General features: G+C 42.2%; 2 protein-coding genes and 1 long non-coding RNA gene across 6 annotated transcripts in view; 2 read left to right on the top strand and 1 right to left on the bottom strand.

Moving 5' to 3' along the window:
* The window catches only part of BBS12 (Bardet-Biedl syndrome 12), a 50,893-nt gene extending 45,232 nt beyond the window's left edge, over window positions 1-5,661 (top strand). For all 3 annotated transcript variants that reach the window (XR_010472432.1, XR_010472433.1, XR_010472431.1), the window contains one exon: window positions 5,453-5,661. The gene's annotated coding sequence lies outside the window, so the exon portion shown is untranslated. The remainder of the gene's footprint in view (window positions 1-5,452) is intronic.
* A 2,645-nt stretch (window positions 5,662-8,306) lies between these two features.
* Window positions 8,307-19,571, bottom strand: LOC110364866 (uncharacterized). 2 transcript variants are annotated; one of them, XR_010472438.1, is made up of 3 exons: window positions 19,378-19,571; window positions 8,544-8,643; window positions 8,307-8,442 (listed from the first exon to the last, which is right to left on the bottom strand). It is a non-coding gene; the product is annotated as an uncharacterized LOC110364866 (long non-coding RNA). The 2 variants fall into 2 exon arrangements; XR_010472439.1 differs by having other exon boundaries at window positions 8,544-9,210; window positions 19,378-19,505.
* FGF2 (fibroblast growth factor 2) overlaps window positions 19,354-25,247 on the top strand; it is a 34,388-nt gene continuing 28,494 nt past the window's right edge. The window contains exon 1 of the mRNA XM_065062129.1: window positions 19,354-20,182. Within this exon, the coding sequence (XP_064918201.1) occupies window positions 19,369-20,182 (814 nt within the window). The 5' untranslated portion in view covers window positions 19,354-19,368. The remainder of the gene's footprint in view (window positions 20,183-25,247) is intronic.

The following is a 25,247-nucleotide window of genomic DNA, read 5'->3' as shown; positions in this document are numbered from 1 at the left end:
GAACTAATTATTATCTTCTCTTGTTGTTTGCACAGCAAAATATCTGTTTTACAGACAGATCAAAAATATTTTATTTGTATAGGATGCTCAACTACAGACTTATCTTTCCATAATGCCTGTGGGTTAAATTAATATACATAAACCCCTCATATAACACAGTCTGTTCTGTATTTATGTCTCTGAATGTATGTGAGGTGACTTCCATCAAATGCTTAGCAGATCGTAGTAATTTCTTCCTTAAATATAAGCTTTGTCATTCTTTTGGGGTCAAATACGACAGTGAGAGACTGTCTGTTGTTCAATGTGTCATCTGTTCCACCTGGGTGACACCCATCTGTTTGAACGTCATAAGCAGAGGCTGATTTTGTAGCTGTGCTGTTGCCAGCAGCCTAAGAAGGATTCTTTGTGGCATTTATTTACTCCTCCTCATTTGCTGTGAAATTGCTGCTGATTACAGCCTGCGTTTTTCTTTGCAGTCTGTTGAAAACAATAGCAAAAGTCCCACTGAAATTTAACTTACTGGGAAGGAGTCACAAGTGGTAGGATTGATTCTTGGATTGCTTTACTGTGTCATCATCATTTATGAGCTGATAATTTCATGTTCATTAATGACAGTCAAAGCAAATCTTCTACAGTAGATGTTGTCTCTACATAAATAGCTTTTTGTATTCAAAATCTAGGCAAGAGATAATTCTTCCTAGGCCTCTAACATGCACATAGAAGGAAGGGATTAATATAAAGATGATGGCCTCATCATCTGATCTAGCCTCTTAAATCCTTTTGGATGTGCCAGCTTCGGAAATTCTTTCAATTTATTTTTTTACAATCCCCTCTATATTCTGCTTCTCACAAATGAGAATGACTGCAACAGATCAGAACATGAACTCAGTTTTGAATCACATTTGAAATTGGCAGGAAAGTAAGGGACTTAAAGCCAAACCCCACAACATCGTCAAATATGAAATATTTGGGCTCAAGATCCCAGTGTTTGCTTCTGAGAGGAACTTGGGCTACTTGCAATTTGCTGCAATCAATCAGGACTTTCTTGTTCTGTAGAAGAAATGTCACTGAAAATCGAATTAATGTGAGGCAGAGTCACCGTGTAGCCTGCTCTGGAGGACAGTGCCAGAAGTGGATGGAACTATCTCCGTGATGCCATCTGGAGTGATAGATATGACAGGCTGTAGAATAGCATGAGACAATTCTTTGTTGCTGTTGTTTGGGTTGGTTTGCTTATTTTTATTAAGTTGATTACCAGAGGTTGGCTACAGTTGATATTTGGGATGCCCGTGTGAACCATGTGACCTTTTCAAACTATTGCATTGTCTATAGGGACTCCAGTGTACCCTATAGGGAACTGCCTGTAGTTTGTGCAGTCTCAGAAAGAACTAACTGGAGGAAGGATGTACTGTCATTCTTCCCTTTCAGGGAGAAAATCCCCATTCCCGTTTTTCTAGTTTTCCAACACTACCTATCTTTTGTTAACCACGCAAACCTACACCTTGTGCCTCAAGGTAAGTCTTTAAGGGTTTAAATTTCGTTGTCATGTCTGCTTATTGCCTTACAGGTATGTTTGAGGCAGCAAAGTTCTGCCGCACTACAGCAGACTAACAATAGGCAGCAATTCTTTGTGAAAGGTTTTGTGGTTGTTGTAATTAAGACAGATGATCTCTTACCACTAGCTACATCAAACATAATTCTGAAGGCATTACATATTGCTAGTATTTCAAACACTACTTAGAGATTAATAGGATATGTATGTTACAGAATTTACATTAATCCGAAGCAACTCAGTTCCACAAGAAACTCTGGAGAAAAGTAACCACTTGAAGCCTAAAACTGTTCCACTGTTACTATTGCTTTTTTTTTAATTTTAAAATCTTGGGATGAAAGTAAGAAAGAGGAAGGAAGGAAGTAAAGGAAGGAAGGAAGGAAGGAAAGGCACAGACCATCTGTGAAACACAAAGAAATTGTTCAAAGCTGCATCCATGAGGATCTCTGGGCAGGGAGCCATAACACAACTAAGCATTCAGCCAGCATGATATAATTATAAATCAAACATCTCTAAATCAAACAAATTCCAAGCTGAAAATAAAATAAAAATCCATCAGACTTCTGTTTATTTCTGTAGTTTATGGGATCATATTAATCTTGATTTCATAAATTAACTTCTGTCCTCCTTCATACTGCAAGGTCGGTGAGGTTTGCATGCTCTCTACAAGTGGGTTTTCTTGGAGGGGACACCTCATCAGGCATTGCTCAAATCCTTACTTGCGTCAAAAGAGACTGAATTCAGGAGGATTTACACCAAGTCTGGAGCTTGCCATATTTTTTGAAATTCTACATGATGGCATGTAATTATATTTTACTTTTATGATTTGTGTGAATGTGCTGCCTCTTCTGGAAAATGGTATATTTAGTTCATATTAACTGGATTTGTATAAATGAGGCGTCATTTACAATGATATATTGAGACATAATCTTTTAACACTTAAACTAGAACCCAGTCTCTAATACTTTCTCATTTCCTGTAGGGTTTGTGGTTTGTTTGGTTGTTTTTTTTGTGTTTTGTTGTTTTGGTTTTTTGTTTGTTTGTTGTTTAGTGACATATCCTCTATCTTTTATCTAAATGGACATTTTTAGTTTAGTGTTAGACAGAAAATACAAGCCAAGCTGAATCTGATGACTCTTGGGACATGCTTGAGGTAAATACTCTTTCAGCAAAGTCATCTGAGTATTTGTAATAACTTAAGATATTGTTTACTGCTGTATTTCCAGCAGGGGCAAGAGTAACAAATGGAAACTTTAGTTACTGAAAAAGAAAAGCCAGCAAAATAACTTAAGTCTTGTAAATAAATACAATGTTTACGATTATTGTAGAACACTTTGTTTAATGTAAAACAGGTTTATTTTTAAATTTTCTATGCATGCCTCTGTCTTTCACAGAGTAATGTTCCCCTCAGTGTTAGAGGTTAGATCCATATGTTAAACAGATCTGTCTTCTCCATCAAAACCAGAAGTATTCATTAGAACTGAAGATGACTATAAAAAACCAAAACTCTCCAGAATAAGTTTTCTTCATGTACATCAGATCAATCATGAGACTGAATAAACAGATTATGTTATCATACAGGTTTGGAATAGCTGCAAGAATAGTTTTACCAGGCAGGTACAAAATAGTGCACCAAACATTACACAATATTTAGAACATCTACTCCCTCATATAGATAATCCTAAACATATGACCAGTTCCTAAGAAAGAACTGAATATTGTGCTTTTAAGAGGAGCATAAACCAATAGCTTTTCAAGGAAGTCTCATAAAGTGAGATGTCTATGGAGTCAATAAAGGCATCCATGGGAAACAAGAGTACAAGTAGCATGTAAAAATTCAAGTTTTTGTGCTTGCTGATTACATTTTGTTTTTCCCTTACGACATTGTTCTAGAAAGAGAGAATTTCTATACTTGGTTTTGGAACTTTAACCCTACATTTTTCTTAGGTTTTTCAATACTTGTGAAGGGAAGTGATTTATTTTTAGAATTCTGTCATGTGCATTGTAAGCTTTACTTTGATCACAACCGCTTTTGATTCTGATTGTAAGCCAATTAACTGAAATTTCTTCTGTTTTGTGATGATTAGAAAATCTGCTATCTTCTTCTTCCTATCTAAACAAAAAAGCTTCAGCATTTGTTAACAGCTTATTACTGCTCACTCTGCTGGAAAGAACAAGAAATTAGAGCTCTGAAATGAAAGTAATTTAAAAATAATAATAGAAAGGTAATGTAGTGTAGCAACAAAGGTCATATTTCATGAGCTGCCAAATAACGTAATTCTGAAGCACTGAGCAGGTGGAATTCTTATTTCAAGGCGGTATAAGTGTATCACTAATGTGTTTCTTTACTAGAAAGGTTAGCTGGGGAAATAATTGGTATTATTTATATCTAGTCTGTTCATCTTCATACTCTCCTCCCACTTCTCAGCTTTTTCTTTATTTCCTAGGTGTGTTAAATCAGCAAGTCTTGCACTGCTGTCATCTGGTCCGTACTTTCTGGCTCTCTACCATCTGAAAAACTATTCTCTGAACAAATTGGATTCTTCAGGAAGTCTTCCGTGTGCCTCATGGGATAACATGAACAGCAGCAGCCCAGAGCTGGTGTGCTTAGTCAGCTTAAACTGACAGCTGCTGTTAATAACAATTAGAACTTGTTAACACCTATTGCATCAGTGATTCTTAGGAAATAAATGCCCACTTGTTCACTAGTTATTGAACTGAAGTAACGTATAGACTGTCAAGCAGCCAACAACAGTGGTGACCAGAGAAAGACCATGAATCCAACCAGCTTCCCCCTGCTTCCAGTTCTTCAGAGGCTGTTTAATGAGATTTTTTTACCCTCTTGTGAATAAGAAATGCCGAGTAAAAGGATATTACATAAATTGGCTGACATTTGCAGTGGACTAGCTAATTCTTGTTGCCTTGTGTGTGCGGTGGCTGTGTGTGTATGTGCACGTGTGCCTGGCATTGTCCATGAGCTCCAGCCCCACTCCCCTCTGCTCCCAGCGGCCTGTTTGGAGACTGAGTTTTGACAGTTACGTAAGAGACAATCCAGGAAAACATGCCGAGCTATTTGGAATTTACCCTCAGCACTAACCTCTTTCCTCCATTGTGTCATACACTTAAAAAAATTTTTGTTTTGTTTTGTGGAGTGCTGGGTTGTGTCTCATCTGAAAAAATGACGTCTGTCTGTCTGTCTTGGGGAGGGAATTTGGTGTACCAAAAGACACTTCCTTGCTTCTGCTTTCCATGGGCTGTGGCTGTAGTCCCTGGAGTCAAAAATCTCCTCTTTCCCTAACACTTGGGAGTTGAAGACTAACAAGGGTAATAGTTCCCCAAAGGGAGATAAGAAAAAATTGTCGCCTTTACCCTAAACTGTGGAGTGGTACAATTGCCATTCAAATGGCAACTGCATCCTGAGAAAGGGCTAGCAAGAGGTACTATGTCTAAGAACAGTTATTCTGTTCTTCTTTCGGACAAATTACTTGCCTGAAAAGGTAACGTTGTGAGATTATACTTTATGGTCAGTGAAGATGGAGTCACTTCTAGTGAGAATAGATTAGTATGAAAATCATAAAATGTGTTCCAGTGAGAGAAAGCATATCTTATGCATGTCAACGTGGACATTATCTGTTTGCTATATGTAACCCTCTGAGTTGTGCTTGTTCTGCATGCTGCTTTATGTTCCTGTACATTTGTAAGAATTTGTTTTTCAACCAGTTTTGATGAGTCAGTCTTAAAACACCAGAACCACAGTATAGTATACATTTCTTATACTAGTCAGGAACAGTACAGTGTTACTTTATTACATGTGATTTTTCTCTTGTGGCCTAGAACCTTAAAAATGATTCTGCTGAAATTTCATAGCAAAGCTCATTGATATTTTTTTTTCTTTTAAAGGCAGTTGAAATGAGACCTGTGTGCCCTGCCTTGGCTTCGGAATGTATTGAAGATAATGTGGGGAAGTTCTTAACCAATCTGAGCCTGATCTGCAAGCCGAAGTCAATGAGGGTTTAGTGAAGTACAACAAAGCAGGAATTACAGCTAAATTACTCCCAGTACCACTGCTTTTCATATGCTAAGACCAGTTGATCAAAATCAGACATGAGGTAAGCAAATGCAGCTCCTTTGTTTATACTAATTTGTATCACATCTGAATTCTGGCCCATTCCATACACACTGCAAAGCTAATTGCATAGTTTGTTCCAGTCTTTTCATGTCATTGCTTACAGCATAATTTGCCTTTCTTGCATGTGACTATCCTGGAAAAAAGCCTTGTGTCTGAGAGGTAATGTAATTGTGTTTTCAATTATTCCACATGGTAGTAATCCAAACATCAGAATATATGCTAATCTTTTTTTTTTTTTTTAAAGGATCACAGAATGGGTGGGGTTGGAAGGGACCTCTGGAGATCATCTAGTCCAACCCACTTGCTAAAGCAGGTTCACCCAGAGTAGATTGCACAGGAATGTGTTCAGGTGGATCTTGAATGTCTCCAAGGAAGGAGACTTCACAACCTCTCTGGGCAGCCTGTTTCAGGGCTCTGGCACCCTCAAAGGAAAGAAGTTTCTCCTCATATTCAGATGGAACCTCCTACGCTTCAGCCTGTGCCTGTTGTGCCTCATCCTACCATTGGGCACCACTGAAAGGAGTGTGGTCCCATCCTCCTGACACCCACCCTTGAGATATTCATAAGCATTGATGAGATCCCCTCTCAGCCTTCTCTTCTCCAAGCTGAACAGACCCAGCTCTCTCAGTCTCTCCTCATAAGAAAGATGCTCCAGACCTCTAATCATCTTCGTAGCCTGCTGCTGGACTCCCTCCAGTAATTCCTTGTCCTTCTTAAACTGGGGAGCCCAGAACTGGACACACAACTCCAGATGCGGCCTCACCTGGGCAGAGCAGAGGGACAGGAGAACCTCCCTTGACCTGCTGGTCACACTCAATGCCTCCCAGGTACCATTTGCCTTCTTGGCCACAAGGGCACATTGTTGACTCATGGTCAACCTGTTGTTGACCAGAACTCCCAAATCCTTCTCTGCAGTGCTGCTTTCCAGCAGGTCCACCCCTAACCTGTACTGGTGCCTGGGGTTATTCCTCCCCAGCTGCAGGACCCGGTAGTTGCCCTTGTTGAACTTCATCAGGTTCTTCCCTGCCCAGTTCTCCAACCTGTCCATGTCTCGCTGAATGGCAGCACAGCCTTCTCATGTGTCAGCCCTTCCTCCCAGTTTGGTATGATCAGCAAACTTGCTGAGGGTGCTCTCAGTCTCTTCACCCAGGCCACTGATGAACAGGTTGAACAGTACTGGACCTGATACCCCCCTGGGAAACCCCACTAACTATGGGCCTCCAACCAGACTTTGCATCATTGATCACAACCCTCTGAACTCTGCCATCCAGCCGCTTCATAATCCATCTGCGTTCATCCAGCCCATGCTTCCTGAGCTTGTCTATGAGGAGGCTGTGAGACAGTACACAAAGTTGACATAAAGAGACTGAAATAAAAATAGACACTATTAAGTCCTGATCTCTTTAGTATGTGAATGGAAGAACAAAGCTATCTTGCTTTACTAATTTTAACAACCAAAACTATTCACCTCTGTCACCTCATAATAGGTGCAATAACACACATGCTGCAGCTTTTTTTCTAGACCACTAGGAATTTGGTGTTGTGTCTTGGGCATGTGGCAGCCAAAAGAAATTTTGTTCACCCCTTCATAAAGTTGCAGGGACCTCTTTTTTCTTCTTCTTTTTTGGAAAAATTACTTCCATCTGCTAAGTACAATTGCTTAAAAAATAACTGGATAAAGCTACAAATTGTGCTGACTTTTTTTTAAGCAAATCACTTCATCAGTATTTTTGTCACATATTTACTCGGTTGTCCTTACTACATGGCCTAGAACCAAGTAGTTTCACAGATGTGATGCAAAGAGAATGGACTTCTAGGGAGAACTGACTGGGAAGTTACATTTCTTAAAATCAATGGCTACCATGGTCAGTTGAAAGAGCCCAATAGGTTTTTAAGGGATTTGGATTGAGGCCTGAATTGACTCCAGTGTTAGAGTGCCAAGATGCTTTACTGGTGCTTAACTTGGAGAGCATTGGGGATGTTGCCTGGGAATCAACTGCTTAAAAATTGTAGACAAAATGGAAGATACCCTAAAATATTAATTTCTCTAGAGAGTTATGCTAAGGGTATTGAACATTAGAGTGTAAGGAAGAACAACAGAAAAAGTTTGATTTAAAGAGGTTTGTCATCAAGCTAACAACTCCAATGAAGTTAATTTAATTGCAGTCATCGCCTAAGCTTGAAAAGAGTTCTGAATAGAGCTCCCAAATAGGTCACATTGACTCATCAAAACACTCACTAATTGTTCAAAATAATGGTCGAACTAATTTTATTTTATTAGATTATTAACCTTTGTTTGTTATAGGCTCTGGATAAAACATGCATTGGCAGTAACTCATTCCTTATATTGCATTTTCCATTTCTTCCCATATATACTTCTTCTCTCTTTCCTACCCCAAGCTCCTGAGAGCTTTGTTATGATACTTATATTGTAACTGTCTCATCTGTTTGTCCTTATGGAGCATGGAGACTTACTCTTAGAAACCAGATAACAAGAGCACATGCTGTTAGACGCAGCAAAACATGCAAGGAGTTTGCTCTAGTGCTTACAGAAAAAAAGCATAAGAAAAGGCTCTTGCTCTTCCTCTTCTGGTGACTGTTGGGATGAGAAGACAGACTGCATTCCTCCTCCCTCAGAATTATGGAATCTTTTGTTTGTTGAAGATCACAGTTCTCTGTTGCTCCATTCTGTTCTCCATTCCACAACCACATCTGGGAAAAGTATTTATGCTCGTCTGTCTCTCTGTGGTGAACCTAGCCACTAGGAAAAAAAAAAGGTTGCATAAAAATAACGATGCTCAATACTAAATTTGTGCATGAGATCATATACTTCATCTGAAAATAAGTAACAGATTTCTTTACCTTCAAAAAAAAAGTCCAAAAAAGTGGTGAGCAATATATATGGAAGATAGGAGAACCATTCCTCAGCAAGTAATAATGTGTTTTAGGCTACGTGGTACCACTGCAAAAAAAGAGGTTGGAATGCGTAAGTGTCCTTGAAAGTAATGTCCACAGATACCCTTGATAAACATGGAGTAGTTGGCATGGCATTGGTGTTGTCTTACAGTAGCTGTGATGGTGGGGACTGTGACAGGACCCCTCGTTAGAGAAAATACGTATTACAGGAATTCTGTTCAGCACAAGTGGAAGTAATTTGATGTAGGGCTGTAAAAGCCCTTGTGTGCTTTTCATGGGAACATGCAGGTGCTGTAGGTAAAAATACTGCTGTACCTTCATGTAGTTGTCATCTGTATGCACTAAAAATAAAATCTAGAGATGACTGCCAAAGAAGTCAGTGGAAAGGTGCAATGTATTGAAAGGGTGTGAGTAAAAGGTAATGTTATCATAAATTCCAACCAAATAGGTGAGGTAGCCTGGAGATATGTCCTGTGCTCGTCCTGTTCTTCCTTCTGCACGCTGCTATGCAGGGAGACTCCTGTAGACCTGCTAACTATGCATTTAGCCTTTGCCTGGTAGACTCCTTCCTTCCCCACTTTGAGGAACAGCATTGTGGTAGCTTCAGAGAGGCCTGGAAAGACAATGGGTTTACTCCTGTGGGAAAGAAAAACCTAAAGGGAATGATTTCATCACTTTCTTCCTCCTTCTATTCAACTCATCCCAGAGCAAATTTTCTTACATGAGTAAAAATGAGAAAGGATATTGGCTCTGAAATTTTAAAGTGCTACTTAATACCACCGCAGTTTGGCTCAGCAACTCTGGTCTGTGAAGCTGACTGCCACCACCCTCACAGTTCCTGTCTGGACAAACAAAAAGTTTTCCCTCATTGCGTTATGAAGAGCTGACCCCCAGCACTGACACCCACAAGCGCACGCTCTGGCAGACTGAAGCTCCTCAAGGGATCCGCTGCATCTGCGCAGCTGAATATGGATTGTTGCTGTTTTGTACAAAGCTCACCATAAGACAGATTACATCTTGCTTTCTCCGGGCCCACACAGATGGTGCGAGTGACTAACAGATGCCTCGATTTTGCACAGCCTACACACTGATGTCATAAGAAAAGACTAATACCTCTGAGGTGAGTGGCCTTATTTGTTTGTATTCCAACAACAACAGTAGGAAATGCAACAATGGGGAAGAAATTAATTAAAGAAAAGCCCAACTTCGTATTAGGAGCAACTGACATAAAATGTGATGTATAACACAATAAAAGGCATTTTTTATATTAACTTGGTCTTTTTAAAATAAATGAACCACTAGATGAAAAATCCCATAAATTCATTCATAAACTGCTGTCAATTTAATATGAAAATGCTGAGGTTATTCTGTCTGAAAAAATGCAATTCAATTATTAACGGAAATAACAGCTAAAATCCAGTATTCATCTTGGCCAGGATGCCAAGTAAATTTTACAAAATAGACTTCTAGGCACTCAGTTTTATGCATCCTGTGTGTATAGTATATGTATGCAAACATATGCACTAAAGATGCTAGCTGGCTGCCTTGATTTCATTTAATTCATTAATATCATTAATTGCAATGAATTTTACCTCCTCATCTTTGAGGGGAAGGATTTTTTCATTTCCTTACTGAGTTTTTTGTTCTTTTTGCAAGTTACTTGTCGACTGCAGTGAAATGACTCAAGGTGGGCCATTAGTCAGAATGAAAGCCCTTAATATTTATGGCAATGAAGTTAGACACATATATTTTTGTTATTTTTCCTCACAGTGAGGCACTCTTAGACAACACAGAAGTTTGCGATTGGTTGCACTTGCTGAGGTATTCTATGCAACAGTATCTTACTTCCTTTAAAGAGGAATGAAGAATTTTGTAATGAGTTCTGCAGTAAGTTGTATGAGTCTTAAAAATCGTTTCATTTTTTGAACCTTTTGAACCTTTTTGAACTTCAGACTGGCTGGAGATTGTCCAGCATTCCCTGTCATACACAGGCAGGCAGGGTGGTGGTGATGGGCAAGCTGAGGGGACTGGACGCTTCAACCCTGTGAGGAGTGAAACAGGGAGCTGGGAATGGCTGCGAGGAGGGAAAGTACTAGGGGAAGGGAGAAAAAAAATGTCCATGGAAAAACTAAGCTATAGGTTTACAAGGATTGGCCGGGGAATGAGAACATGGGCTCTGAACTTCAAGAAAGGAGGCAGAGATTAAGAAGTGGGGAAAGGAAACCCAGCGATGAAGCACGTGGCTAGGAGCCATAGGGAAATACAAAGGAAAAGTAGTCCAAAGGACAGAGCTTGGCATAAGGAGCTGAGGAAAGATTTAGAAACAGGCTAGAAACCTGTGCCTGGCAGCAGGGGAAGGGAAAGGAACAGGGTGGGGACAAAGGATGAGGAGATGAGACAGGCTGGGGGTGGAGGGTGGAGCAGACAAGAGAAAGGAAGATGAGTCTGTGCCTATTTCAGTGTCCTCCTGGTTTTTACTCCTGGGTCTGAGGAGGATTACACAGCCTTTCCCTTCATCTGCTGTCAGAAGATTGAAATCCACTGATAACATACATGCATTGACTCCTCTTACTACCACTCAATATGGGGGAGTGACAGCAACTTTTACTGTTTTACTGTCACAGAGTAATTACGGCCTGTGGCAAAGCTAGTGATGCATTATCAGCAGATAACCCCCTTAGGATGTCAGCAGAGAATTCGTGAGTTTTAGATTAGGGCCGATTAACAGTTTTAACAGAGCATGAAAGCTTCAGGGCAAACATTCAGACTGGAAAGGCACCTTTAACTCTGGCTTTTGGCCTTTAGGTCTCTGGTGCTTAGAGTTTGAACCTTCAGCATTCTCTTTAAGGTACATCTAGCTTTTCTTGCATGTCATTGTAATGTTAAAGGGGTCTGTAAAGAAGTTTCTACCAAATGCTGTCTGAAGGATGAAATGGCTGGAATTTATGCCTGGCAACTGAACAAGGCAGGGGTCAGTAATTGGCCACATCAGTGTCAGAGCAAACTTCAGCATTCACTAGTGGTTCTTTGGCCACATAATACAGCTTCTAGAGGAAAAACAACACACAACCAGGAAAGCAGGAGCAGGTCCTTCTCCTACTGCTTTCCAGATTATCTGCTGTCATGTATAGTATAGTAATGTATGTTGTGATGTTTTTTGCCTGGATATTTGATTAGAGCCAGAAAAGTGAAATCCATCGACTCATCAATTTACTGTCACTGGGATAAGGACTACATAGCAACGTAGAAATCCTTTTCTCTCTCTTCAGGTTGCTTTCAAAGATGGGCATATTCTTACAAAATTTCCATCAAGTACTTGGTGAAAGACTGCATTTGATAAAACTAATGAGGGTGTAACAAAGTGGTTTACACAGGCATTCATTCTCTAATTTTTCCTGAGGGGAAAAATGCATGTAAACTAAACAGTAGTTCTCATGTGATGAGTATTCCTTTTGCATAGAAAAAGATCACTGAGCCATTTAACCTCCCAGATGCTTGGAAGTTAATTATTGCCGGTCAGGTTTGAGATATTAGCCTGGACAGTGTTGGGAAAGTCATTTTTTTGGCAGATAACAAATTGTATTTTGGCATGCGGATAGCAGCTTACGGTTTTTTAAATTACCACTCAGAAACACACTAAGCTTCTCTCCAAGAAACAAACAAGATTTCACAAGAGCCAGTTGGCTTAAGTTGCACTTACAGTACTTGTAACTTCAGATATTGTAGGAGGTGTAGGTTCGTGTGCAGTAATGGTAAATTTAAAGACATTTAGGAATGATTTCATAGCTGAGAAAGGGGAGAAATCCAGAAGGCATTTCACCTAAGTTAGCTGTTGCATGGATGGGTGAATTGGGGTGTGGTGGAGCAATAATAACTATATCCACCCCAGCACTGAATGCTGTCTCAAACTCATTGGGGATAGTTCTCCCTCCCTAGAACTAAAAGCTAATACAGTACAAGAGACTGCGTAATTTATTTGCACTTCTAATAGTGCTCCAGGGCCTGTCTCTCTTTCTTCAAATTCTGGTATACTTATATCCTGAACAGTAAACTGTATTTGCAAGAGGTTTAATGTGTTGGTTGTGCTACTGGAATTCTGTTTGTGTTCTGCATGTGATGCTTGGTCTGTGACCTGCTGCTACATGGTGTTATGCTCTGGGGAGCCCTTCAGTGGGGCCTAGGTTTGGGCATCCATGGAAACCGCCCTGAAACAAAGAGAAAACAAACGGGAAAGTTGTTGTGACATTCCTTCTGGAATACTATCAGTACAGATTGTTACCAAGAGAGAGGGTTTTGGCTTTTGTTTTTTATTTCTGTTATTTTCTACCTGCCAGCCAATCCATTCTACAGAAATAATGCAGAGTGAGGTTTTGATTGAGCAACTGGTAGAAACTAAATCCATGATATAGTAAAATAACATATTTTTTCTTTGTAACGTCTCGCTGATCTCATCTTTCCTTGCCCTTAAACGTGAAATGATGAAAGCTGCATGATGTGGTAACTCCTGTTCCTTGGGAATAGCCTGTCTTTGCTATATTCCTCCATGAAGTTAGTCTTGCCTTGTAGTATAACATAGCAGTGAATGGAAAGAAGATTTTTCCCCACCTCCACCTATATTTTAATTTCCAGCTGCAGTCCTGTGAATAATTTGGCATTCTCCAGAATTAGCCCATATGGAAGTTATGAATCTTATGACCCTTATAAGAGAATAACCTAACTGAAAAGAGGATAAAGAAGAATCTGCAACAGATATACCGCTATTTCCTGATCAGCTAGGCAGTGTAACACAGTGAGGTAGGTAATATTTTTCCCAGAGTGGATTGTAGTTGATGTGGAAGTGTTTAGAGTGAAAAATCATTAGAACTTGAAACAGCTCTCGGTGGCCCTGCTTGAGCAGGGGTGTTGGACCAGATGACCTCCAGAGGTGCCTTCCAACCTGAATTATTCGATGTTAATGTGAAGATCCACTTCTTAAATTTTTGTATGCACTCTGTTCACATGGGTTTCTTGAATGACAACATCACAGACAGACATGGGCTGCATTTTTTGTATCTGCCTCACAAGCACTGATTTTCCCACACTATAGGGAAGACGATCTCCTTATCATCTCTTATGTGTGTCCAAGCACTTCCAGCACAAGAGCGACTACTTTACCCTGTAGTGATATAATGAAACTGAAACGTGTCTGAGTCATAAGCCGGGGATAAGTTACTTTGGGACAACTGACAGAACTACTGACAACATAAAGGTCTTTAAACTGCCTTGACTCAGAGTCCACGCTGGGGCAGCTCAGCCACAGCTGTCCTGCAGATAGGAAGGACAGCTGGAGCAGTGACCTTTTCAGCCACTACTGCTCCACTGGCGTGGGATCAGGAGAGTTAAATACCTAAATCACGACCTTATGGTTATAATGCAATGCTGTGAGAAAAAGATGTGTTTTTATGATTGTTCCCACTAAGGAGTCACTTCCCTCTAATAAATCGGGGTTTCTTTGAAATCCAATATTAACTCAAATTCTTTTAGTTCATGATGTTTGGTTTCAAAGTATTTTTAAAAGTGGTTCTTTTCTTTTTCCTGAATATTCTCAGTCTTTATGTTGACATGGTTTATTTTCTTAGTCTGGAGTAATTTTGCTAATTTATATTTATTACTCTATATAATGTGGATACAGAGAAGGAGAGTGTGTATGTGTTTGATTATATGTTAGAGAGAGTAGCCATTTTGCTAATTCTGAACTCTAACCTCCATAAATACTTAGAACACTATTTCTTGTTTCTCATAAGTTGAGGTCACTACCGTATCTCTCATATCTGCAACAGGCGTCACTGGTTTTAGACAGTTTAGGTCGTTTTCCAAGTGCAATCATTTTGGACCATGACAAATTTGATTTACTTCCAATTTCAGCCTCACTGGATTGTTAGTTCTCTTATCTTCAGCCGTCCTGGGCTGTTATGTTTCCAACATCAACTATTTGTAAAGACAACCCAAAGCAAAGTTTTGACCGTTTGTGGTCATATTCAGATTAAGCATATATTCAGAAAATTTTACTTTAGAAAGACATAAACAAGTGTCCACTGGTGCTTTACAGGAATAAAATACTCTTCTGGAATGGGGACTATAGCAGGTTTATAATAGGAAGGAGATTTTTTTTTTCTCTTGTAGATGTGATTTCTTTCTACTGTTTGTACTAGAAAAAAGATTAAGTGGGCAGAAATAAGATTTTGTTTAAAAAAATATTGATGAAGTGTCAGAAAGCCATGAGAAAGATGAATGAATGAAAAGCTGAACTTCTGTTACAGATTTTTTTAAAAAGGAAGACTTTTTAGGCACTTGATATGCATAAATACTTCAAATACAGAAACTTCTCATAATCTGCACTTACAAAAGTGGATGAGCAAAAAAATGAGTCTACTTTCTATAGTAACTAATACTGACAAGAAAAATTCAGACTGTTATTGACAGTTTTGTGGCTGTACGCTTCCACCACACAAAGCAGATGAAGCACGTGGTTGAGCTCCTGAGCGAGCATACGAATATTGACCCAGAATATAAATATCAGCTGCTGATGGTGAAAGAACTGAGAATTCTGGGGAATAAATTGCTACTGAATTCTTAAGCTCATGCTCAGACATAGATGGAAATAGGTTTAAAGTTAAGCAGTATTTTTTTTTTTCCCCAGAAATGTATTATCTTAAAAGTAAACAATTCACTAAAAGATTAAGACACTTGCTATATTTCATCTAGTCAGCACCTGCCTGGACTGTCTGCACAAAAGCCGTTGTCTCACATTAACGTTATCTTCCACTTGGAGTGAGCACTGAGGTAGATTTATTCAAGCGCACATCATGCATATTTTGTGATTTATTTTTCTAAGCTGGGGAAGACATCTGGAGCAGAGAATTGTAACATCCAGAAAGTTAGAGGAGAAAGACACAGAGAGAGAATGCTCTTTTCCATTTCTGATCCTAGTACAACTCTTTTCTTCGCAAACTACCGGAACTACAAATTGACCTCTTGCTCATTTTGCAAGCCCCTCTTCCCACAGGTTATTTGGAGGAAGGAGAAGCCTTCCTTAATGCTAAGGATTAACCAAGTAAGACTGAATCAGAAGAACTGCAATTCACTGTCAGAGAAGTTGAGTGCATATCTTGGCTGTATATAAGGTCTCTTGTCACAGTGTTCCTGAGATTGATTCAGGAGACGTGTGTTGTATAATATTGCTTTACATTAAGTTGGTGAGCATGAGGCTTACCCTGACTGAGGCGCTGCACAAGCCCAGGCAATGTGTAGGCTGTTCCCTGCTCCAAACAAGACCTGGCACTCCCTGCTGGGGTGTTACTGGCTGTTTGGCAGCTCCTGTGTGGGCCAGACTGGGTGCTAGTGTAACGCTGAAGTCAAAGATGCTTACAGAAGATTTGGCCACGAGCGTGGAACTTTGCGGAGGATGTTGCCTTTGACAAGTGAATGAGAGCATGGTGGGAGGCATTCGGCATCCGTATGTGCTGGTGAAGTGAGAGAGATGTTTTTTCCACTGTAAGGCTGAGCACTAGACAACATAGGAAAAACTTCAAAAGAGACACAGCCTATCCATCTCTTTTTGGCTAATCGTTACTTGGATATGCACCAAAGAGAGTGACTGGGAAGCCAAGAAACCCAGAGAATCAAGAAGTGCTGTGATGCACTGGAGGCCTGGGGCTGATGTTCCATTTCTAATAGTTGAAAGCATTTCCTGCTGCCATATTGATACAAACCACCTGCTATGTCTTAATGGTGGGAAGACGGATGAGCCAAGGTGTTCCTGTGTGTCTCTGCTTTCTAATGGTTTTAATAAGTCTTCAAAAGAGAGGGCTTTTTTGCTTTAATTCTATGGTAAATCAGGTCTGCTGCAGATTATTTTAGCACGCCTTTTGAACGCAGTCTTCATGATACCTGTATGACCAAACACACTGTGGAGACATATTCCTAGCAAACTGTCAAGGACACATGGCTGAAACTCCTCTAAAGGCAAATTCCGTGAAAGGGGATTGAAATTTTATGGGGTTGTCGTACAGCAGGATTTGTAGTAATATCTGCCAGAGAGCCTGGGAAAGTTGTAGACTGGATTCTTGCACTTTGGATTAAAAATTAAAACCTGATGGAGCTGATGCAGCCTGTTACTCCTAATTTGAAATATCTCAAAGATTACTCTTGCATTTTTCAAGGTTTTTCTATAACCAGACTAACAATATGATTTTTTTCAGGTGTTCTGAGTGCAATGCTACTAAAGGTCTCTAGACCATTAGATATTGAAAAAAGGCAATGTTTGGACATGCAGATGGCCCACAATTATCTACCATTGGAATGATGTGTCTGTCTTGTTTGTGAAGTACCTTGTGTTCAGTGTGCCCACCCAGTGTGAGAGCAGCCCTGGATAAAAGAAGTCTTTCCCTCTAAGAGGTAAGCTATTAAAAAATCTAGCTAGTTACAAAACAATGGAAGACAAACACAAAAAGGTATATAATTTAGATAAATGGAATGAGTTAGAGAATATGTCTCTAAGATTTATTTTTGAAGTAGAAGGAAGGTAGGGTTTCAGTCATTTTAACACGGGCTATGTTTTACATGGGCCAAGAGAAGGCTTATGAAAGGGGTTGGAAGCAGGGATAATTAATGGTTTGGGTGGAGGGGAAGTAGCTGTATTGGTGTAATTGTGTGCAAGATCTAAGTTGAGGAAGGGTGGTGTTAGGGTTAACATGGTTGAGGCCACAAGAAAGGAAAATGCTACTGCCAAAATTGCTTTAGTCAGTGTTAAGAGGAAAATTAATGACCATATTAAGAGGTTGGAGTGCAGAAGAAAATAGAATGGAGAAGAGAAAAAATAGTATGTTTTCCATTGGAAGAAAGATAGGAAAACATAAAAAAAAAATTGGCAGATCTTGAGGTGAGTGCAGATAACTTAGGGAATATGGCCTCCCATTTGAGCTTTGTTGTCTTTCATTTCTAGGCCCCACAGATATAAGCCCCAATTACAAGCTTCTAAAGAGCTCTCAAGCCCCATAAGTTTACTGGTAGCCAGTTCCAGCTGCACAAGCTTTAAAGGATCATTTGATAAGGAATTTGAGCTAACTATGTTATCCGCCCTGCCACCGCTGGGTTGGGCCCCACCATGGGGGCCAGGGCTCAGAAAACTGAGAAATAAGTGGGCCCTATCCAGTGAAACATGGCAGAGCTTCCAGCTGGCCCACTCTTGCAGGGCCCTCCTGGGGCACGGGGGCTGCTCCTACCCTGCCGGGTGTATCCTTCTTCCCAGAAGATAGAGCGCTCACCTACAAGGTGCCAAAATGCGATTTCCCAGAACAGTGCTTAGGGTTTGATATGGGAGAGCTGTGAATGACCTGCTGTGTGTGCAGGGGAAGACAGAATTACAGAAATAGTTGAGTGAAAAGACGGATGTTTAGTCTTTAGAAAAGTTGGTGTTTGCCGGTGTGGGGGGTGGGGGTTAATATTTTAAAAAACTCAAACAAACCCCAAAAAAACAAAACCCCAAACCAAACACAAACAAAACCCCACAACTTCTTACAGCTTTAAGAATCATGTGTTCACCTTTTCTCATCATCTACCTGAATCTACCTTATCTTCCTTTTACTTACCTTCCAAGAAAGAGGCAAGGCAAGGACTTTGGAAGACTATAGTGCAAGGACACGAATTTCCACAAATGCAGCTTCTGTTACAAGAGGAAATCAGGAAGGTCTTCACCGCTGACCATGATGTCTACAACTTTCAGGTACAGTGGTAACAGTGGGGTTTCCAGGAGAAATGGCAGAAAGTGTCATAAGTGGATGGGTGGCAAGAAGAGAGAGCTGGAAACGTAAGGAGAGGGGGGCTCGCTCATGAGTGACAGGGCTGAAATCCTCACACATCGAGAAGGACCACAGGCGTGTGACACTTGGCTGTGCCCATGGTGCTGCGAGGGGGCGGCTGGCTGACACGGGGGTGAACCTGCGCCTGCCCTGGGCCGGGACACACTGTGCTCTGCGTGCTCCATTCATCATGATTAAGCCTCTGGAGTGAGGGTGTGGGAAGCAGCGTAATTGTCACTGATTCTGGTAAAGAATTACAATTTATGGCTTGCAAAGGGTCGGAGTTGGGAAGGGAAATTGATGACTGGGAACAAAATTGCTTTACATCTGTGCTAGCAAAAAAGGTATTACAAATTGCATCTGCTGGACAGACGTGCCTTGCTTTGGTGTTTTTTTTCTCAGTGTGGGTTTCTGTTTGTTAGCTGTGTGAAATGAAAATATTGGTGTTAGCTGTCCTGGATAGGATTGTCCAGGGCTGCTGGTGCTGCCTTTGAAGTCAGAAAGCTTTCCAAGGTACAGGCATGAACACCCTGCTGCTAGACAGGTGATTTGGGGCACAAATCATCGATTTTGAAACAAACCATTCAGTTTTGTTGCTGGCCTCAAGCACAAATTGTATTGGATGGGTCTATACACTTTATAAGCTATGTACACATTTGTTTTAGAAGTACTAGTAGTGTTGTTAAAGGCTGATGCCAGAATTCTCCCGTTGCCTTTTGTAGATAGCAGTACATGAGTTTGCTAGAGATGAACTAGTTTCTTTCTAGTAAATGCACGGAAGTCAAATGGTTGCCATGTGGATTTTAACAGGTCAACACATTTTATTATATTGTGATTTAAGCAATTTAATATGATACAGAGGCCACATAACTTCTTCTGGTTTAAAACAACTCTCCAGTTATTTAATTTTATTTATAAAGCCAGTGGAGAAGATGTCTGACCTTGAATCTGGCACGTTTGTCGCACTCCGTTCCCAGCGCTGCCGGCGGCGGGAGCCGCTGTTCCGCGCAGCAGTGCCGCGCTCGCACGGCACGAAGACCCGCGATTCAAGGCGGGCCGGGCCCCGCCGGCCCGCTCCCGGGACAGCCGGGCCTGGCCCCAGGGCCCGCTCCCGCCCGGCGCCACACGGGGCTCGTAGTGCCCCCCGGGTCCCCCGCAGCCAGCCGGCCCCGCTCTGCCCCTCGGGCCGCCCCAGGGAAGCGCCTCGCCCGCCCGCTGCCCCGGCGGCAGGGAGCGGCCCCCGGCGCGGAGCGGGGGCGGGCGGGGGCGGGGCGGCGACGGGGGCAGCCCGGTGCCGCCGGGGAGCCCGTCCGCGGTGTGCTCGGCTCTCCCTGCCCGCCCGCCTCTCGCCGGCCGGCAGCGCCGTTGCGCAGCTCCTGCGGACGGGACGGGAGCAGACCGCACCGGACCCTCCGGCGAGCGGGGCCGGCCGGGCAGGGCTTGGGACGGGCGGCGGGGAGGCGAGGCTGGACGGCCGGGGCAGGGGACGAGGCCGCCCGGAGCTGGCGGCAGGGGACGGCGGGGGCCCGGGGCGGCGGGGCGCCGCCGGGGCCCGACGCATGGCGGCAGCGGCGGCGGGGAGCATCACCACGCTGCCAGCGCTGCCCGACGACGGGGGTAGCGGAGCCTTCCCCCCCGGGCACTTCAAGGACCCCAAGCGGCTCTACTGCAAGAACGGCGGCTTCTTCCTGCGCATCAACCCCGACGGCAGGGTGGACGGCGTCCGGGAGAAGAGCGACCCCCACAGTGAGTGTCCCACCGGGGCGGGCGGCAGCCCCGCCCGAGGCAGCGGGGCGTACGAGAGGGGCCGGTGCCTCGGCGGCCGTCCCGTCCTGCTGAAGCATCAGCAGTGAGCGTTGCTTACAAAACATCTGTAAATATGCATACCCTTGTGTATAAATAAGTGTACGTATGTACAGGCGTATGTTTTATTCATATGCACGTACCGGCATGTATCACAAATCCACGTCTCGCTGTGCCTTCCTGTATTTAACTTTCACTGAGACCGGCGCCCTCGCAGAGGCTCTGAGGCTGCAGACCCACCTCCCAACATGTTCCAGCCAGTTGCGCTTCCGAGCCTCAAGCTGCTTTGGTCCCCGACTCGCCATGCAAGCTGCGGCTCTGGGCCGGCCCGGCGGGGCTGCTGACAGGTGGTGGGAGCGGCCGGGGTCTGCTGGGGGCAGCTGGTGGCTCCAGACCGTGATGGGCTTTCCACAGCTGGGTACCACATCGGCACTTGTGGGGTGTCCTGGTGCAAACTCTTGTTGGCATCTTCTCCTTCAACCTGCTGCACTCCAGACCTTGTCAAATGCACTAAAATATGCTTATGTGCTTGAAGGTCTCTGAGTTTGTTTGCATGGTTCTTAAATGGACATAATGGCACTTCACTGCTTTACACAGCAGTGGTAAATACAATGGTTGCATAAAGGTAGAAAGAAGGTTGTTTTTTTTTCCAGTGCAGGTAAGTTGTTGTGAATAGAAGTACTCTTAGGAAGAGAGGTGTAAATCTGTTGAGGGAAACAGAGAGCACTTAAAATCATTTCAGTTGGAAGAGACACTCAGGATCATCGAGTCCAACTATAACCTAACTCTAGCACTAAACCATGTCCCTAAGAACCTCATCTAAACACCTTTTGAACACCTCCAGGGATGGTGACTCCACCACTGCCCTAGGCAGCCTGTTGCAAACTTACAAGAAAGTGCTGCAGAAACACCTTTTTGATTTAAAAAATTGTATGTCTTTATTAAAAAACCCAAACAAACTTCATTAAGGTGAAATGCAGATAAAACCTGTAGATTTCACTAGAAGCAGTTTGTCCCCTGATACCTGATGTTTTGAGGGAGGAAGCGGCTCCTGAGCTGGGAGCACAGCTCATGGTTCAGTGGTTAGCGTGGTCTGAGGGTCTGTGACCCGAGCTGGCCGCTGCCTTCCGCGGTGTTCAGTGCCTGCTCTCACAGGGACCATGGGCCACGTCGTTATTACAAACGCAGGCTGTTCTTTGTCCCACAAACAAAATGCCTTTTTGCAGACCTCAAAATATGTTGGAAGTGTTGAGCATGGAGTTTTTGTAGAAAAATTGGCAAGTTTTCAAAATGCCCATGAGGTATTTCCTTCAAAACAGGTTAAAGGAATTGCTGTATAGCACTCTGTCAGACAACCTCAATTCAATTCCTGGTTTGAGAAAGCTTGTTCTTATACAATGTATGCATCTCGACCAGGCAGTGGCCTGTCTGCAGGTGCCTGGTATAAAGAGCAGGTGAAATATCTTACTGTGATTCTTCATCTCTTTTGCACCTGTCCTCTGAGTGATAGGTGCACAGAGGGGACTTAAGTCAGGGGATGAAGGGGAGAAGGAAGTGAGGAGACAGACAAAAAGTTGTTAATGTTACTTGCCAGTTTGGACATTCACCATTTGCAAAAACACTTTTCTTAAAGTTCCAAAGAAATACTGTAACAGACTGTTCCCAAATAACAGTATTGCCAGGTTGCACTTCATTCTCTTTCTTAGATACTGGCTTAAAGGGAAATGTAGACGTTGTGGTGAATAGTAACAAAGTATAGTTATTGCCAATACAATGCAGTCACTTATTGCATGGGGGCTTTTTGAATGTTGATACCTAAAGCAAAGCATTAATTTACCATATAGATAAGTGACTTGGTTTTTACACATACCAGTCAGTTACTGCACAGGATCAAGTCTGTGCTGGAAAGTGTACAATAATGTATTTGGCTTGTGTTAGCCTCTTATATTTGGGAAATACGGGAATTCTTACAGGAAATAAGTCTCATTAGTTCTTCAAACCTGTTATCTCACCCCTAGGAGTAGTAATGAGAATGTGCTGGGAATCTGCTGCGAAGGGAGATGATGTTGAGTTGGGGATGTACAGGGCTGAAGCTGGGTCTCCAGACATTGCCATGGCTCTCAGCTGCTACCTCATTCAGTACTCTGCTTTTTGTGGTGATGGGTGCCAGTAGTGGTGCCTGTTGTTCTGTGCTCACCTGGCTGGGGCTAGATGCCCTGAGTGGTGGTGGTGTTTGTCATTGTCACCTTTTTCATCATAGAGCTTCCCTGCCATCATTTCCCACCAACCCCCCTTTTTTTTTTTAATTATTATTCTGCCAGGAAAACTGGTACTAGCCGTTCTGCCAGAGCAATTCTAATGTTATGTTCTCATGTCCTTCTAATGTGTCTTTTGTCTTCCTATTGAGCCTTATCAATGGTAAGAATTTTAACTGACTTCACATGCTGCTTATGTAGTATTGAATTAGGTTTTCAAATCATCTTGTTGGTGGTAGTGCCTTAATCTTTCCATGCCGTGTCTTTCCCTTTCGAGTTTCTCTGTTTTGCTCTATAGCTTTACTTTTGCTGTCATTTCTTTCTGGCTCCGTTTTGTCTCTGTACAACTTACCTTCTCTGCCACTTCAGTACTATCTAATCTTACGTAGTATTTTCCCTTGTTTTCCTCTCTGAAACCCTTCTGTTTTCCTACCCTTTTTCCTATTAAGTGAATGGAGGCAACAGGTAAAGAAAAACCTGAATTTTAAATGACTGACGTGGCCTGTGCCCTGTACTGCAGAAAATCAGCTGCCGGGGAGCTCCTCAGGTACCCGTGAGCTTCACACTCTCTGGCCATCTGCAGAAAATCCCTTTATTTAAAAAGAATGATGTGTAAGTGCGATACAGCTGTAGGACTGGTGGGACTCACTACCGACAAGTGCGCGTAGGCAGACGAGTACAGCCGTGCCCCAGCTGCTCCCTTGGCCGCTGCTGTGCAACTCTGTGGAGGCAGTTGCATGGGACTACTCAGGGACTGCCTCCCTCCCTCCTCCCTTCCTCGTTATCAGACAACTCTTTGTTCCATGTTTTTGTTGTTTTGTTTATTGCTTTTTTATTTTGGCTTGGAAGAACTCTAGTTCTGAGAAGTGGCGATATCAGTGCTTGAAGCGTCAGCAAAGCGTGTTGCTGCGGCATTACATGGTTCACGTCCCTAGCATCTTTGTTGTAAATACGTCATTTGCTACGAATCTGCACGATGCTGAACTCTGACCTGGTGAATGCTGCTCTGTGGACGTCCCTGTGAAATCTTGTGGTATGCCTGGCAGGTCGCGTTGGCGTGGCAGATGGCAATAAATCTTGGGACAACGTGAAAAGACTTTTAAAAAACAAACAAACAAAACCAACCAAAAAACACCAAAGAAAATATACACCTCAAAATAATTCATGGTGTTTCACTTATTTAAGTAAAAGGTTTTTGTAAGATGGTTTTGAGAAAAGAAATATAATAGCTGCAGAGAATTTGGTTTAGAAACTAATTAAAGGACAGTTAGGAGAGATTCTTGTGGTAGCTGCTATTCTTACGGATTAATTACACAAAATAGCATTTGATTAACACATCCTCATTTTTACTTTTAAAGGAAGTTTTTATTTTAGAGGGCAAATGACTAACTCCGTATGTTTCAACCCAAAATCTAATACTGTAAACAAATTTCCATTATCCATGCCCTTTTTTGCTCACCCCCTTCTGCCTTTAATACAAAGGACAACTTGTTCGGAGTATATGGCCTGTTTTATGTCATGGCACCAAGAGCTTTGACTGTTTTACACTCACCCCATTCACGATCATTTATTCATAATAATGTCGTCAGTGAAATTGGGAATGGAAGTTTACGTCCTGCGTGCTGGAGGGTCAGAATCGCATGATTCACACAGCTGAAAAACAGGACAATACGGCTTACGTGGTTGATATTGCCACATCTGATGTGTGTTGTACAGTGACTTCAGTGAAGTGCCCCTTTGGACACACCCTGGGGACTTCTGCTGTTTTTTTTTTCCCTGGAAGAGGTACATTTCAGACAAACAAGAACCAGGAACAGAAGGCACTTTCTTAGAGTTTTGTTGCTTAAAGCAAAACAACAAAAAATATGTGTCTTTTGTTGTTGTTCTTGATGAACAACTTTTGATTTATGTCCTGGAAAAAGTACAAAGATCACGGTCTTTCTGGAAAGGCTTTTAGAAACTCTCCAGAGGTGTTTGCCTCAAAGAGGCCACAGTGTCGGTGAAGGGGAAAAGTGAGGGGAATGGAAAGGCAACGCTTATCCATACATTTTAGAAAATGTCTAATAGCACAGCTGGTTCCCTTCACAGTTTCCCTCATTGAGGAATGGTTGGCATTTATATATTTCCATAATTTCTCAAGCAGCTTTATTTTATGGTGAGCGTAAACCAAGGCGTCCAAGGAATCCCGAGCTGTTCTCGTCCACTTGTTAATGAGGTGACAAGGCTCCAGTCTGTCACTCGGAAAGGATTCAGCAGCATGAGCTCTTGTCAGCCCTGCAGATGTCTGAAGGACCTTCTTCCTGCTCGGTAGCCAGCTAGTCTTCCACAAATATCTCAAGAAAATGTAAAGTAGGCTAATACTGGTCCAGGAAAATTTCTTCTTAAGAAAGTTCCTTTCATACCTGGTTGCTAATGTTGTGTATGATACAAGTAAAAATCTTAACGTTTAAATGGTTACACTGTACATGTTTTGAAAAGACCATATTGAAGTATATGCAGACTTTTAGAGCATACCAGCTTAGTCAAGAAATTAGAAATCTTGAGTGCTGTTCCTGTGAATAGGAGAAAGAACTAACAGTGATCCTCAGAAACAAAAATTTGAGCAAATGTCAAGTGTTTTACTGTAATGGTTCAATACCCGGTTATGTGCATAAGTTATATGGGACTCAGGAGATCTCCTCCCCCATTTCAGTGTTCCACAGACGTGTCTGGAGCTATTGACAGGGCATCCTCTTCTAAATCTTAGCACTAGG

The sequence above is a fragment of the Columba livia genome, chromosome 4, assembly GCF_036013475.1.
Source record: "Columba livia isolate bColLiv1 breed racing homer chromosome 4, bColLiv1.pat.W.v2, whole genome shotgun sequence".
Taxonomy (NCBI): Eukaryota; Metazoa; Chordata; class Aves; order Columbiformes; family Columbidae; genus Columba; species Columba livia.
This window is presented reverse-complemented; position numbering and strand designations above follow the sequence as displayed.